Below are 16,445 nucleotides of genomic sequence, written 5' to 3'. Positions count from 1 at the left end.
CATTTCGATGCTGTTGGATGCAACACCAAATCGATCCCGAACGACCCATCTCTGGACAGCGCCGGCGCACAACCTCCACACATTGCTCGAGAAACTGCCAACAGCCCAACAAAATGCTCGACACATAACTCTATAGACTATAGGCATGACAGAGAAACGATTTCTTACCCCTCAAAAACTGAATATAAAACACAATCCATTAGAATCGTAATGCAACAGTCTAACCACCTAGAGCTGCAAAGAGAATAGTCACAGTAGCTAATGCAGAGTTGAAGCAGGTCGCCAAAGATGCATATAAGTACAGCCTAGAGCCCTAGAGTTGCTCAACTCTCAAGCGGCACCTCTCCGCTGCTCGCTCTCCCCATGGGCAAAGTGGCACCGCTCACCAAAGGTGCAGGTACCCTTCACGAAGTTCTCGCATAGCTTAGTCTTGTAGTTGCTCCTGCCCCCAGGGCCGCCACCACCTCGGCCTGCTGGTGCCACTGCACCAGAAGGATTTTTCACGGGCATGCTGGCACTGATGGTCGCGATGAGATCTCCCACCATGTTGCTGGCTTGCTTTATCTGGTCAAAATTGCCTTCCAGCTCGATGTTCTTCAGGTTCGGATCCGACTCGTGGTCACGAATCGAGAGCTTAACACCAGTAACTCGGCAAATCTGTTTTGTGTTGACCCCACCCTTCCCAATTATGCCACCGGCAAGAGAGGCATCAACGCTAATCTTGGCAGTGGCTGAGGCGCCAAAGCTTCCAGCTGGAGGGCCCATGGCAGCCGGTGGAGGTGGTTCAGGTCGGCCTCCAAATCGACCACCCATAGGAGGGCCTTCATGAGACATGTAAGCTGGCTTGCCAAGTTCTCTCTCGCCATGGGCGAAATGGCACTTATCACCAAATTTGCAGCCTTCTACGGTATTGTACTTGGTGCACATGCGTGTCTTGCCCGTCGAAACTGGATGAGAATTGGCAACAGCGCCGTGATCCACAGGAGCTCTTGCTGGTGCAGATACAACAGGGCTGCCTAGGTTGAGCATTTTTGCAACTGCCAGGTATCCACCAGGGACGAAGTGCAGAAAATGACATCCCTCGCCAAAAGGGCACCCAATGGTACTGTACCATTCAAAACAAAACAGATTAGTTATGACGTTGTATCTAACGATATCAGTATGCACAAACTTCATTGAGAATTATAACCAATTCATTAAATGAGATACCCTAACATCTAAGCCATATATTCAGGGATGTTTAAGAGCCAATAAAGACCCACAAAGAACATCATACTCCATATAACAAATGCAATTTGAATGGATACCTCCATTACTAAATTGAAATTACCACTCGATCAAAACTAAAATACCTTATACCCTATTCATCCTAGAGAACAAAAATGCACCATGGAGCAAGAGTGAACTGAAGCGCTGTCATGTATCGTATTCATCTAAAGTAACCACAGAAAACAGCAAGTTCATCTAATAAAATAGTTCATGCAATAGAGTAGCTCATGTATCACTATTTATACTATTTCATATAGCTATAGTTCGATGCAATAGAGTAGCTCTTGTATCACGATTTATAGTATTTCATATAGCTACTGCATCAAAAATGAAACTTGCATAGAATTGATTTGTAACTGTAACAAAACGTGAAAAATACAGGTTACCATTCTGATGTTATTTCGGATAGGTTAAGATTATAACCTGAAAAACTTGGTGCAAGGCTTTGATTTGCTTGATAGACCAGTTTGAAATGACTCCGTGTCTGTTGCATAAAATTAATTACATTTTCTCAGTTGTTAGAAGTTCGCATTATTAATCTTGTAATCAAGTAAGCATGTAGAATTTATGTCCAATGGACGTGATGGATGAACAAGATTTTATATGGCAAAGATGATATTGCATGGTAGTTATCCTGCAGAAAATATTAATAGTTACATTGAATATAACTAAAACACGAGGACTAATAATATGGTTTCTAAACTGATAAATTTCATGTGTCCGCATGTTTCTTCTTGTTGCTTGAATTGGTGAGCTGTTGAATTGCCTTTTGCTCATGATTCAGGAGCCAAGAGGTGCCATGTTCTCCAAATATGCTTCCCATTACTGTTTCTTTTCTAACATAATATTCTTCTTTTCGAGAAAAAAAAATCTAGATCAACCTTCTACTATTATAGTATCTGAAGTCTGAACACCTAAACGAGTTGTTCAGACTTTCAGTTCTCAAGCTATTTCTACTGTAATATTATACTATGGGGATAACACGCAGGCAGTGAGGCATAAAGTCCTTGCTTGACCCGGAATCTACAGGCAACAGCCCTACCAGAGTCAAGAAGACAACTGAGGGATTTATCACATCTACAAGAGCCTTGTCACCACTAGTGTCATTAGTTACTACAGGAGGTTAAGCTGCTCAAAGCCTCAGGTCATACATTAGCGTGCTGCTTACCAGTTAGCACTTTTTTTAAAAAAAAAAAAAATTGCATCAGAAGCACGGCTAAATTGTTCTACATGTTTTTTTTAGTTTGCAGTCCTCTGTTTTTAAGCACTGATCAGGGTGTATCCTAGGCTGAACAAGCTTATTTCTTGTCTATGCTCATCCGTTTATATCTTCTTATCATCAGGCACCTGCTCCGATAGATGATATTCTTTTGGGCCATCTTCACACATGCATTACTCAAACACAACACTAGCCTTAAGTCCAATTTAGGCGTTTAGCATACTGGTAAATAGATTCAGTCAAAGGACAATCGCAGCTTTGACAGAGGAGAAACTCTTGGTTTGCAAGTCCAAATTGGGGCTAATGAGCTATTATTCCACCAATCCACACCATACCCGAAGCAAACAAAGCTTAATTGAACAAAAAAATCCCTGACCACCAGCGCCACGGAAGCGCATCTCATTGTGCACGTATCATCAAACGACCAACGAAAACGAAATCGCGGCTATACCCCCCACATTAATCTCTAGCCACCAACACCACGGATGCGCATCTCATTGTGCACGCATAATCAAACGGCCACAAGAATGCCCTCGCTTCACTCTCGCGGAACAAACCCTTAACTGGAACTACCCTAGAAAACGAAGGGTCCCGCAGATCCAGTCGCAGCCCCACATCTCGCACGAGGCGTGAACAGCCAGCATCTAGAAGCAAAAAAGTTGAGGCGAATAAGAGGCGAAACAGGCGGGAGCACGACGCCTCACCTTTCGAGCGCTTCCCGCCAGCGGCGCCCCCGTTGGCCGTCTCCGGCCGGGATCTCTTGCGGGCGGCGGCGGTGGCTCCCTCCATGGCCAGCCCTCGCGTCCGGGAGGAGGCGCGCCGGAACCCTAGCTTGCGATTTACTTTCGAGGTCGTGGACAGGTGGTTCGGTTTCTTATGGAGGTTGGGCTTTGGGCCTAGTCGCATTGGTCGGGAGGAGTCCGTATCCGGGCCCAGCTAGTAACAGACGCCGAGAATTTTTTAAATAAATAATTGCAAATATATGTGTCCCTTTGGTGTCTAAACAAGGCACGAAAGCATGGCTTTACATTTGGTGTGTTTCTACCTTTTTCTGCCATGAATGGTATTATTTTCAAAAAAAATTACGGTTGTCTCGAAAAAATTTAAGCTATCTATTTTTTAATCGGATGATCTAGATTTGTTATAATACTATCTATTATTTAGATATAGTATGACTGTATAAGTAGTATATGGGAGGAGTATATGTAGTATAAGAGTATTTTTTTTTAAAAAAAAGAAATAGTATGGTAGTTATATCATGCAAATTTATAGGTTTAATATTTAGACTGGTCTGAATGCTGATTATTTGATTGAACGATTATTTAGAGATTAGGTATTAAAAAATACTATAGTGCCCTTTAATGATATAGTGGGCAAATATTAGTATTATTATCGTAATTACAGAAATATCTAATCACGTGGATAGTCAAATTAAATTTATACTATTTCCTACCTACAGATAGTATACACCACCGTAAAAGACTTTGGAGCATAATCCTTCAATCGTAACTCAAGTTTAAATTACATAAATCGATAAATGCACTCAAACCAATTCTCTAAGTAATCCCAATCTCATGGCAAAGCCACTAAAGCTGCACCACGAATCGCCCTTCTTCAACCTCTCGCTCGAATTAAGTCAGCACCAACTAGACTCGCGCCACTCATGTGGCAACTACAGACTTAGCCTGCATCACCTCTTTCACATTCAGAGTTCAGAAAACCAAGTCGTGCGCCCCTGCAGACCATATCGAAATTCTTCGCATGCTCCTGGCCATCATCTCCTGATACCTCCGGTACGACTCCTGCTTCTCCAGGAGGAACTTCGCATGGCACCTCGCGATGAACTTCTCCGCGAGTCTGTCGATCTCATTCACGCCATTCACGCCGTCGACATCTTCCCCTGCTTCTTCCACAACCAGTACTTCATCTGGCACCTCCTCCACAAGCCAGCACAGGTACCCACAGTACTCGGCCGTTCCGTCCCCTCTGCCGCCCTCCACCGCGGCGGGAGCCGGAACCACCGCGTTCCACGTCGACTCGTAGCACGAACACACGTGGTTCGCGTCCAGCTCCTCCGCCCAAGCAGACGAGCTGCCGGACCAGGTGAGATGCGGCTTCATGAAGCTGGTGATCTTGGTCCTCTTCTCCGACCTCGAGCGGTAGCTGATGGCGTGCTTACTGCTGCTGGTCCTTCTTCGCTCACCACTCTTCGTCTTGCCGAGGGCGTCAAGGAGCAAGGACTTGAACCTCGCGAGGACGCGGAAGACGTGGCCGACTCGTGGGTAGACGTGGGATTGGAGGATGGTGCTGATCTTTGGCGAGATCGAGCTCGGAAGCAGTGCCTCCATGTTGAACTGGATAGAGGTGGGGGTGGAGGTGATCGATGCCGCGTGCCCTGGCGCCCGCGCTAGTCCATGGGCTTATAAGGGTGTCTCTTGCACCGAAATGGCGAAACGTCACCGTGGTTCGAGTGAATTGCAGTAACGCCATTGCTTATCTTCATCTAGGAAGCTGCACGCCGTAAGATATGAAGGGATAGTTTTTTTTTGTGTGAAAAGAATGCTACATCATCATATATCCGTAGGATGGAAACAAATTAAATCATGATGTTTGGTAAGTATTTTCCTTTAAATGGAATACTAGACTTTAATCAGTCAACTAAATCACGGGTGTCCTGTTCCGTGGACCTAGCAATGGGGCAACGGTGGACGTAGACTCGGTAAGTAGGAAGTTCTCTCTTCTTCCTCCTTTATCTCCACCTTTAATCTTTAATAGAGTTTTAGCCGGTGTAGCCGGTGAAGGGGTCTGTAGCCCTATAGATCAGCGCTAGGATCAAGAACGGCGAAAAGTTTCTCTTGCACGGAATGTTGCGTGATGTTTTCACACTGTCTGTTTCAATAGGCTTAGTCTGCATTGCTTCAACCTGTTTGTTTCACACTTTGGATGACACCGAGGCTCCAGCGGTCAGCCCAGTCCGCTGCTCTCTTCCTCCTCCTCCCATTTCTAGTGATGAGAAGTGCGCCGCATTATTGCCCATATTCGCAATTGTTCAGCTGGATCACAACCGAGAGAGAGAGAGAGAGAGAGAGAGAGAGAGAGAGAGAGAGAGAGATGAACTGTACCCATGACGACATGGATGCAAACACCTGGGTGCTCATGCGTCTTGTGTGCGCCTGCAAGAGGCCCGGCGAATCCAGTTGTTGGGATACTCGTGCAAGGGCAGCGAGACGCCATGGAAGCAACCAATCATTCATGAGCTTGCGTGGCAGTAACGACTGGAGAGATCACATTGCATCACCCGCAGATTCATGACACGAACCTGTACCGAACCAACATGCATGCATGCTCTCGGCGAGAGGGCGACTCACGCGCTGGATGCCGTACGTCTGCGGGGGGGAGACGAGCGGGAGCCTGTGCGCGGCGCACGTCCGTGCAGCGGGAGTTGGACGCACGCACTCTAACTTGTTTTGATAAGGTTTTCGTTTGATTAGTGGGATAAGGTTGGATGGAAGATGTTTATTTATATTTTTTAGTGTTTGGTTGGAGAGCGTTTGGATATGATCATCCGATTTTTTAAATATGTTGGATAGAGTGATTCATTCATTTTGATCAGATGATATCATCCATCTTATCTAATCATGATCATTAGTAAAATAATTAGTATATTATATTGCTAATTAGTATTAATATCTATAAGATTATAATTTTTAAGTGTTAGTTTATTTATTAGTGTATTACCGGTGCGTCAATTAGAGTACAATTAGTAATAATTAGTATATTTTATTGTTAATTAGTAATTACTATGATAAGATTAGTATTGATAAGTGTTAGTGCGTAGTTAACTATTATTATTTAAAATTAGGAGATATAATTTAGTTAATTACGCTTATCTTATCCATCCTTTGCCTTGATATTTAACGCCACTCCTCTCATACGCCATATTTACAACTGACCAGCTCCAAGGTCTAAAGAATTATTTAGACATGGCAGCAAAGTATATGGGATTGCAAAAAATTAAGTGGAAGGACCGTAGGATCACAACTTGGCTATGGTCAGAAGAAGTCAAGTTAAGAATCAAGGAAGACAGATACATTAGATAACATCACTTCATAAATTATAACTTCCCATTACTTACTAAATGTCCCACTAACTGTTTAAACAATGATGTAGATCCTCCTGCGGGCTATTCACGTAGAAATACATGGAATGTTGGATAGGATTTAGGTTAGGCCTCAAATTTACATAGGTATTTCTCTATGTTTAATTTATTACCAATGAAATTTCTTGCATGCCAAATGATTTCTCCAGACAATTTATTCTTGTTCAACCTTCGCAGGAAGACATAGACCTTTTCAGACTTAAGCTAGCGGTCATATTGGTCAACTCTCACCTCAACAACATCCGAGGAAGTTTGGATTCAAGATCTAAGGAAAGCGAGGCTCGGCCTGACGACCTAGGAGAGGAACAACATATTGACATTAATTCTGATTGAATTACGCCTACTCTATAGCTTTGTGTATGGCCTCCTAACTGGTTCTTCTAAACTTGAACGGTTCAGATGTTTGTGTTGGAATGTGAAATAAGCCATGCATTGATGAACAAAATATGAGCCTTCTAAATTGCACAATTTCAAATGCATTAGTCAGAAAATTTTAAGATTTAACATTCAGTTCAGTCAAGTTATGCAACGAACCAGGGCAGAACCACTAAAATTAGAACGGATTGATCTATTGATAAGAGAGTGAGGGTAGGGTTGTATGATAGAGCGAAGGCGAAGCTGAGCCCATCCAAATGAGTTTTACTGCTCCGATCACAATATTTTGCATTCTTTCCTTTCGTTTTTTTTTATATGAAGCTGTTTCTGATCGTATCAGTGCTTTGGTATATCTGATCTTTGATGATTTAACTATCCAATCTGATTTGTTCACCCTTCTATTTTTGAATAAACTGTATAGCTTGTATGTTTGCCTCCTAATTGGTAAACTAGGAAAACTAGTTTCTCTTGCGCTTGATAGCCTCCAACATTATCATACAAGGCTGAAATTGTTGGGCATTTCCATGAAGCGAGGGGTTCAAATGAGCAGCACTGACAACAGGTAGGACCTTCCAATCAGATGGATCAGTTGTTGGAAGAATAATGCATATTAGTGGAAAATAAAGTTGATGTGTCTGAGAAACATTCTATCAAACACTTGGTCGGCAGGCTAAAAAGCCTCCAACTATGCGAAGCAGAAAAGGGGAGGAAGGATGATACCTTGTAGAGCAGGGGGTGGCATTGTGCTGCTGGTAGAGTGCGACCTGGGGGACTTCTTCGGCGTCTTGAACTGGTCCTCGTTGTCGTTGTCGTCCTCGCCTACCAGCTCCTCCCACCGGAGTCGTTCGAGTACGACGGGGAAATGGGGCGCACCTGGGGTGCCGGATCAGCCGAAGGCGCACGACTGTGAGATCCGCCGGCCAGAGTCAATGACGTCCCAATCCGCGTGACACAAGGCCGAGGCCGCATGCCCCTTGAGCTCTTGGCCGCAGGGTGAGGACGGCACGGCGGACCGGGGCGGGAGCAACCTTCGGAGCCTGAGGCCGCGCACAGGGAGACGGGCCCCTAGGATCCGACCGAACTCCATGACCGTGTTCTGGAAGGTGGCAATGGGGAGCTTGTCGTTTGAACCATCCGATGCTATCACCCAGATATGCAAGCCGAATAATCAGTGACGAAATGCGGGGTGGCCGCCAAAATGGGGAAAAAAATTGGAGCAACTAGCCAAGGGTGCTAGAGGAAAGAGAAGGATGGTACGCCGGGATCGGACCTTAACTTTGTGGTCAGCGCCGGCGGTGGCGAGGCGGCTAGAGGTGGGGTGGAAGTCGAGGTTGAGCACGGGTTGCAGGTCGTGCCAGTTGATCTGCACCGTCCCGCCCTGCATCTTCGATTCCTTAATCCTCTCCTCCGATCCGACTCCTCCTCCTCGGCCGATGGATTGCTCCTCATCCGCCGTCGCGAATAAACCGCCGTCGCCGCCAGACGAAATGTACGAATGGATGGGCCGAACCCTAGTCACGGATGGGCTGAACCATAAATGGGCCGAACGGGTATAACAATTTGGATCTTACTTTGCACATTATTATTTCCATGTCATTTCTTTTTTCCCAACAATACCCTTATATTTCATATATTACTCATATACTCTCTGTGCTACCTCTAGACAATAGAAATTATTCTAACCGATCTAAACTATTCATTCTAAAATATAGATGATCCAAATTACTCTGAGACTACCGTAAATTTTTTGTAACTTGAATTATCCCCAAGATGCGATGCGATCGGGAGTTGACGGGAAAAAAAAAATTCTATGGATACGTGATGCAGAAAGAGCTCCTGCAGCACCATTTCCAATTGAAGCCACATGTGCACATCATCGATCTCCGAGCGTAAATGAAGCCAGGCGCAAGTCCATTGAGCCAGCGAGCGATCTCATCGCAGCGAGCCATAGCCCTCAGAGGAGCTAACCATGGTTGTGTGCGCCATCTAGCCTAGCCAGCTGCGCCATGTTCGTGTGCGCCTGATTCTGACCCAGCCATAGTCGCAGGCCGCCATCGATGCACCGCCAGTGAGGACCGAAGCGACGCCCCTACTGAGCCGGCAACTGCCATCGATGCGCCGCCGGTGAGGACCAAAGCGACGCCTCACAGTTGACGGCAAGCTCTGGCCATCCCTGCGTTCTACATCCCCCGTGATGTTGTATTTGGACTGCCTTCTACATCTTCAGAGTTGAGCCAGTTGGGGAAACAATCTCTGCATCTGGACTGTCAGTTCTTGTGTCGGTTGGTTAGATTCTTGTGTTGTGCTTTTCCTTCCATGTCATTAGGTTGTTTATTTCCTTCAGGGATCATTTTTGTATCACTTTGACAGTACTATTTTAATTCTTGATTTGTTTTCTTTGTTGGTTACTCTCATTCTGTTCAGAAATAGTAGGTATATTTATTTTTAGAAAAGTCAATTTTTTATATTTTAACTAATATTTAATTAAATTATAAAAATATTTAGTATATAAAAATTATACAACTAGATTCATAATTTAAAATAATTTCATACTATATATATTCTGTAGCTATAATGATATATTTTGTGAGAAAACCTTATGCGAAATCTAACTTCGAAAACCAAGCCCAAAAGAAACACTCATACTACGGAGTGCTTGGTTAGGAAATTGATTGAGAAGGCTTATTGTTCAGTATAAGAAATCCCTACTGTATTAATTAAGACATGACCATATGAAATACTAGATCTTTTGTTAGTCATGGAGGAGGTTTTTCGAGTGAAATTTTGTAGCAACACTCATCAATGATGTGATGAATCTGACCAAACTTGTGGATGGAAGCCTTGAATTGAAGATTAGAGCATTCAATCTTCATGTTGTTTTCAAAGAAGTATGCAACATCTGTTTACTGACATGTAATATCTATATGTACGATGCAGTTAACTAAAATTCACATTTGGTATTACAAGTAACGAGTTTCATCAAACCAATTGCAACTATCAAGAAACTATTTGTATCAGTTATGTTGTCATCAGATCTGTCATTGATGATGAAAAGAGACTCATGCAAACTATTCTGAACATCTCTGACAATGCTGTTAAGTTTAGCAAGGAGTGACACATCACGCTTTTAGCTTCCATTGTGAAGCCTTACTCTTCAAGAGAGTTCAGAACCCTAAATTTCATACAGCTGCAAGTTCTGAACATTTCTATTTAAAAGTTCAGGTAAATATTCCTTGTAATTGCTCAAGAAGGTCCCATGGGAGGGCACATCTAGCTCAACAGTGAAGGAGCATGAGGATGTTGCACAGCTGCATTCATCATCAAGCTCAGCTTGTGCGGCAGGGCGGCGCTTCGGTCATCACAGGCAGCACACGGACGGCGAAATCAAGGGCTCAGCGGGGGCGGCGCTTCGATCTCGCGCGCGAGGTCAGCAGCGCCTGGCCTCGCTCGCGAGGATGGCTGCGACTCGATGGACCTGCGGAGCGAGGACACCTGCGCTCCTTGCGGCTGCGATTCTGACGTTCGCTTGAATTGGGCTCCTTGCGCCTGGCGATTGCAGCTCAATGGCTCCCAACTTGGAGCTCGATTATGCACACGCGTGGCTTCAATCGGGCATGGTGCTGCAGGAGCACTTACTGCAGCACGTATCCATAGAATTATTTTCCTTGATGGAATCGACCTGGGCCACCTGGTTTCCCATGTCGTCTGCCAGGGACGAATCCGAGGAATTAAACAAGGTTCCGAGAGCCAATGTAATGAGCCGGGCAATGCTGCAAGCACCACACACTACTGGCCCTTCAGGCCTTCAGGAGACGACCTGCTCGACTGCCTTTTTCTCCTCCTGCCCCGGCACCAACCGGCGCAGCACCGAGGACCAAATCCTACTATGATATACACACACACGCGTCCATCCAGATAAGATTCGTTCTTAATCCTTTCCACGTTGGCACGACCCTGCACGTCCAAATTTCATCAACTATTGCATAAGTTTTCTCATCCAGTTGCTATTTTTCTTTCAGGCTTCGAGCATCAGCTCTTACGTCAACCTGTCGTGAAACCATGTGTGTGTACTTCAGCAGCTCGATCGGCAGTAATTTGTGGGCGGTCAGAATTGAGATTTGACTGCCTTAGTGTGTGCTGTTGGGTGGGACCGGGGCGGCAGCTCCGACCTTCCTGGATTTCTCATTCTTGTTCCTGAATTCTGATCAGCGAGATTCCAAAGACGCAAGGAGTCCAGTGCTCATCAAACACCTGTACTTCTTTATGAGGAGCTGAGTGACCTAAATGGATTCTCCATTGAACTAAAGTAGCTTGATTCGGTAGATTTACTGCGATTTGATTTCACCTTACTACCGATAAGAGATCTACGAATGCGTATGCTGGTCGATGTTTGTACGAAGAGTGATGTTCAATGGAAAAGGTTGCTGTGAAGAAAATTGGACAGCCGAGGCTTTGTTTGGGGTCAATAGGAAGAGGGGAGTGTTAGATGCAGAAGTGCAGATTTAGTAGTAGATCTGTGAATTCAGGGGAAGAAAATTACTCCATCTTGAGGCAATTACCTCTGGTTAAAGTCCACACAACATGATTATCGTAATTTAGGTAAATGATGATGGAAAGTAAATGGATCCGGCATCTCTCGGATATGCAGTAAGAGATAAATTGTCCTTTTTAAAAGAAGACTGAATCAAACAAGAGGCAGTGTCTTCTTCAACAACGATTGGAATAAATGAAACTGAAGCAGGGTTTCGATGTTACCGTGTTATTTGATTGTTTACCCCTCAATGATAAAAACAATATTTATTTGTCTGGCTATCCATTTCTTACTATTATTTCTTTTTCACGCGTCTATTGTTTTTAGTGTGAGCGAATGAACAATTGAACATCACATCCAAGAATGTTCAAATTCGGAATTTTGTTTGGCAATTGGCCTACCCTACCGGAATAATGGGTGTCTATTCATCTCTTGTTGGGATATCAATAGACAAGCAGGACATAGGAGTTCAGCATAGAGATGTCCCCCCTGATCTTTACTGTAACGCCGTGTCCTTTCAATCCTGGTCCAGCTAGGAATGGAGGCCATAAGATCCAAGGCAAGCTTGCAAGGAAAAGGGTGAGACGGTGAAAGCATCAAAGCCCCTGTTTGCCCCCTAGCCTTGTGTTTGATATGTACATCTATTCTTAAATAGATGTCGTATTAGAATATGTGCAGTTAAATTTTAAAAACTTTGATCACTAATATACACAAAACTATTAGAATTTAGCATATAAAAATGATAATAGTGAATTTGTTATGAAAAATATTTTAGCATCATCTAATTTATTAATTTTTACCAAAAGATAGTTATCAAAAATAATAAACAAACGTGCTTATTGGAGACCGTGTCAATATCATAAACGACAAGTAAAAGAAAATGGAGATAGTTCTTTATGTGCTAGGTGGATTTTATTATTCTTGTCAGTTGCTAGTTGCTTGGTCTCCATTAGGAGGCCCCCACAGAGAGAAAGAAATTCATATTCCAATTGAGATGATCTAGAGCCATTTGTGCACATGTGCTTCCTTTTCAATTCTCCTGCAGATTCCAATATAATCCTTCCTCCAGATGCCGAGTAATCGATAGAGGTAATTGCCAAGAAGTCGATCTTCATTGCTACCAGCTGCACATGTGATGCCTTCAAGTTGTAAGTTGCTCTAATCAACCCTGTGTGCTGATGATGTACATGCAACTATGCCTTCCTCCTACTTGCATGCATTGCCGTGTTCTTGCTGCTTCCTCCTCCTCCGGTACGGCGGCTGCATGCTCGTCGGCTGCTTGGCGATTCCGAAGCTTTGTTGCGTGTGTTCCGGAGGCATGCACTCAACGCTGTCGAATTATTCTCATCGCGTTGCGCGACACGCCACCGGGAATCTGGGCCGGTGCAGGATTCGATTCTGCATGCCACTAGAACCCAGCTTCCAATGGATGGAAATGGAACCTTGCATCGTCCCTATTTAAGCATCGCCGCTGCGCTAATCCCTCTCTCCTGCTCCAAATCTCCTCTTAATTCGTTGCTAGAATCTGATGTTTCAGGTCTCATATAATGCTAAAGTTCTGTATATAATGAACTTTTGATCATTTCAAGTTCATCGTGGAATAATTGATAGAAGTTTGTTGTAATTTTTTTCTCCGCTTGCTTGTTCAGTTCAGAGACTTTGTGATCGCTAGATGAACGCCAAGAAGATTAAGCTGCACGACCACAACTAAGGGTCGCCGATGTGTGACCCGCAGCTGTTTCACGGCACCGCCGCCGGGCTCTCCTTCCACCCGGGGCTCGTGAGCTCCGCGCCGCAGCAGCATGGCGGTACGGGCGGCTGGCTGCACGAGGAGTACGCCCTGACCCCGAGGTCGGTGCTCACGACGCAGAGCAGCTGCGTCGGCTCCGACACCGCCGCGTTCTTCGCCGCCGAGCACCTTCTCGGCATGGCGCCGTTCGACTGCCCTCTCGGAACGACGACACTCCCGGCGATGACGGCGGCCAAGACGGCGCCGTTCGGCCGGTCGCCGGAGGCCGAGCAGCTCTACCGGCCGATTGACCCGCTGCTGCTCCGCGATAACTCGGTGAGGACGTACTACGTCCGGCCGCAGCAGCGGGACGCCGCGGAGGCGCCTCCTGCACTCAAGCTGCCATTACAGCACCAGCGGCAGCAAGAGAGAGTGCATGGGCTGTTCGGCAACGCTTCCGCTGCTAGGCATTTCGGCGGCGAACCCCAAACCCACTCCTTTTCACCTCATGTAAGTGAACTACGCTGCAGCAATGGAATGTTCATGGATTGGTGAATAGAATTATTTCTCTTTACCATTCATGATCGGATGTTTTTTATGATGATTCTTGTGTCCCTGTTTGTCTAAATTATGAAGGTTGCGGCGAGCACCCTTCTCCCGGCAAGGGAGGTGCCGAGCATGCATAGCCCGATGGAGAACCTGCTGTCCAGGGGTTGCAATATCGGTGCACCGGCGACCCACACCAGCAACGTCGCCGCCGCGCCCGGGCAAGGCGCGCCGAGCAAGACGCGGATCCGGTGGACGCAGGATCTCCACGAGCGGTTCGTCGACTGCGTGAACCAGCTCGGCGGCGCGGACAGTGAGCGTCCTTGGCCTGGAAACATCTTTTTTTTGTTCCCGACATATGATCGACACGTTGTTAGTTAATCTGCTTTTCCTGGAGATTATGTCTCATGATGTGTAGTCTTCTCTTGTTGCCGCGTGACACTTGCAGAGGCGACTCCCAAGGGGATTCTGAAGCTGATGAACTCGGATGGCCTCACGATCTACCACATCAAGAGCCACCTTCAGGTTGATGAATTTTTGGAAAATAAAAGGCCACTTTCTCAACTCATCAGCTGTGGAGAATTTTAAATTTAAACATATGGGTTTTTAGCCGAAAACAGATGTTGTTTGTGTGACAATTTGTAGGATGATCTAGTTGAATTTAACTAACAGTTTGGTATTGCCTTCTTCGATTTCAGAAATATCGCATAGCCAAATACATGCCAGCATCAACATCTGAAGGTAATCCTACAAAAGATTTAGTATATGAATTTGTTCAGTATTGTTCTACCATCATGTCAACTCCAGTCGTCTGTGTATGCCTGACTGACACATGTTGTCATTGTGTAGCTATTCTGTTTACATTCCAGGCCCATCCGTCCAACCGCCGGCTGACACATGTTGTCATTATGTTGTCGAATTGCAGGAAAACAGGAGAAAAGAGCCGCGGGAAATGACGTGCAGAATCTCGACCCAAACACGTAACTTTCGCCGTCTGCCTTTGCAAAAATCCTAATTTTGCTCCGGTTATGTCATAGACTTTATACATCTATAACCATGGACTAATGGTAGCATGTCCTTTTTTTCGCAGTGGGATGCAAATCACTGAAGCACTACGCGCCCAGCTCGACGTGCAGAGGCGTCTCCACGAGCAGCTCGAGGTGCTCTATCGATGTGTCAAAACACTAGACCAGGATGGCAAAAGAAAAAAAGGAACTAGAATCCTAGATCAAGATGATATATATCTGTGTGTTGATGGTCATATATTTGTGTGTTGATGGTCATAGCATCGAACTTCTGCTGATATTTTCGGTGGGTTGATCTCGTTCTCGTGATGCAGATCCAGCGGAATCTGCAGCTGAGGATCGAGGAGCAGGGCAAGAAGCTGCAGAAGATGTTCGAGGAGCAGCTCAAGGCGAGTAGGACCGTGATGGAGCCGCGGGAGGAGCTGCAGGGCGTCGGCCTCGGCGTGGCCTTCCCCGGCGTCAGCGAGCAGGAGGATGACGCGTTCGACGACTTGCAGCTGCTGTCCGTGGCCGGCGGCGGCGGCTACACCGATGCCGGGTTCCCGTCGAAGATAAGCTAGCCTAGCCTCGTGAGGGCTCTGCTAGCTAGTCAGCTTTGTAATCGTAGGATTTGACAGATGTTATAGTTGTTCTCGATGTATGATACGTACAATGTTGGGGTTCAGGACTCCCTTTGTTTTTGCTGTCGAATTTTTCTTTTTTCTTTTTGGAAAGATGTATTGAAATGTCTGGAATAGATGGGAGGATCATCGTCATCCCTCAAGGTAAACCCACGATTAATTTTCAGTTTCCGTGTCGGTTCGTCAAACAAAAATCTATTTGCGTGTCATAAGAGTTCTGAGAGATCCAGAGACTCCAGTTTATTCAGTTGGATTGCACTTCTTGGTAAAAAGGCTTGATTCAGGTCAGGCCTAAACCGGCAAGTCCATCAGTTGAACAAAAGGAGTCGAGTGCTAATGGCAACAAAGCATGTGCATTTGTGAAGCTCCATGTGGCACCCTACAACAAGGCGCAACACACAAAAGTATACAGCCATCCAAAATTAAAGTTGCAGTGTGACATGGACCATCAAAGTTGGCTCGGGGATTGGACCATCAAGGTATCGGCTCGCACCCCGGCGTGCGCCCCGCGACATCGGCCATGGCCAGGTTGCCGTTCTGTAGGTGTCGAGAGAGCTGCGCGCAGTCGGCCCATGCCGCCGTGCGGCGCTGGTGTTCGCATTCCACACGACCGGGCTGTGGGCCGGGGCGCCGCGGTTGGCAGTCCACGCGCGCGACGGGAACCAGATGGCAAACGTGTGTTCTGCCAGTAATGGCTTTTATTTGCATCTCAAGAGCATGGAAAGTTGTGAACAGAAGCAAGATTTCTGTGCTATGTCAAGGACTCAAGGTACAGATCTCTGGAATCATGTTGGCAATTGGAGTATCGAACAGCCATTCCTTTTTGCATAGACATTTCACAGCCACCCAGGTCGAGAAAAAGTTAATTTAGGAGTCTCCAAGACGCACTACCTTTTCTAAAAGCGGAAAAGAAGATGACGAAGACAGAGAAACTTTTCTTCTTCTTCTAGAAACCACCACCACTACCTTTGT

At 45.7% G+C, this 16,445-nt stretch overlaps 3 protein-coding genes and 1 pseudogene across 9 annotated transcripts; 2 read left to right on the top strand and 2 right to left on the bottom strand.

Moving 5' to 3' along the window:
* Positions 1 to 146: 146 nt before the first annotated feature.
* LOC133887919 (zinc finger CCCH domain-containing protein 31) lies at positions 147 to 3,368 on the bottom strand. The gene is made up of 3 exons (XM_062327933.1): positions 3,193 to 3,368; positions 1,693 to 1,753; positions 147 to 1,105 (listed from the first exon to the last, which is right to left on the bottom strand). The coding sequence occupies exons 1-3, from the start codon at positions 3,275 to 3,277 to the stop codon at positions 331 to 333; spliced, it is 921 nt and encodes a 306-aa protein (XP_062183917.1). The 5' UTR covers positions 3,278 to 3,368; the 3' UTR covers positions 147 to 330.
* Positions 3,369 to 3,866: 498 nt separating this feature from the next.
* Positions 3,867 to 8,475, bottom strand: LOC133888767 (uncharacterized). 2 transcript variants are annotated; one of them, XM_062329129.1, is made up of 3 exons: positions 8,293 to 8,475; positions 7,743 to 8,162; positions 3,867 to 4,999 (listed from the first exon to the last, which is right to left on the bottom strand). In XM_062329129.1, the coding sequence occupies exon 3, from the start codon at positions 4,834 to 4,836 to the stop codon at positions 4,201 to 4,203; it is 636 nt and encodes a 211-aa protein (XP_062185113.1). In that variant the 5' UTR covers positions 4,837 to 4,999; positions 7,743 to 8,162; positions 8,293 to 8,475; the 3' UTR covers positions 3,867 to 4,200. The 2 variants fall into 2 exon arrangements, with proteins under 2 accessions (XP_062185113.1, XP_062185112.1); XM_062329128.1 differs by having other exon boundaries at positions 7,743 to 8,475.
* Positions 8,456 to 10,941, top strand: LOC133889625 (ethylene receptor 1-like; annotated as a pseudogene).
* A 1,574-nt stretch (positions 10,942 to 12,515) lies between these two features.
* LOC133887778 (myb family transcription factor RLI1-like) lies at positions 12,516 to 15,622 on the top strand. Of its 6 annotated transcripts, none has more exons than XM_062327754.1 (8): positions 12,516 to 12,701; positions 13,208 to 13,792; positions 13,919 to 14,141; positions 14,247 to 14,353; positions 14,527 to 14,569; positions 14,754 to 14,808; positions 14,919 to 14,988; positions 15,168 to 15,622. In XM_062327754.1, exons 2-8 carry the CDS (start codon positions 13,274 to 13,276, stop codon positions 15,411 to 15,413), a joined length of 1,263 nt encoding a protein of 420 aa, XP_062183738.1. In that variant the 5' UTR covers positions 12,516 to 12,701; positions 13,208 to 13,273; the 3' UTR covers positions 15,414 to 15,622. The 6 variants fall into 6 exon arrangements, with proteins under 6 accessions (XP_062183738.1, XP_062183735.1, XP_062183734.1 ...); XM_062327751.1 differs by having other exon boundaries at positions 12,517 to 12,701; positions 13,203 to 13,792; XM_062327750.1 differs by lacking the exon at positions 12,516 to 12,701 and adding an exon at positions 12,834 to 13,090 and having other exon boundaries at positions 13,203 to 13,792.
* Positions 15,623 to 16,445: the final 823 nt, after the last annotated feature.

This window comes from Phragmites australis, chromosome 13 (genome assembly GCF_958298935.1).
Source record: "Phragmites australis chromosome 13, lpPhrAust1.1, whole genome shotgun sequence".
NCBI lineage: Eukaryota > Viridiplantae > Streptophyta > Magnoliopsida > Poales > Poaceae > Phragmites > Phragmites australis.
Note: the sequence above shows the minus strand (reverse complement) of the source record. Positions and strands in the feature narration are given on the sequence as shown.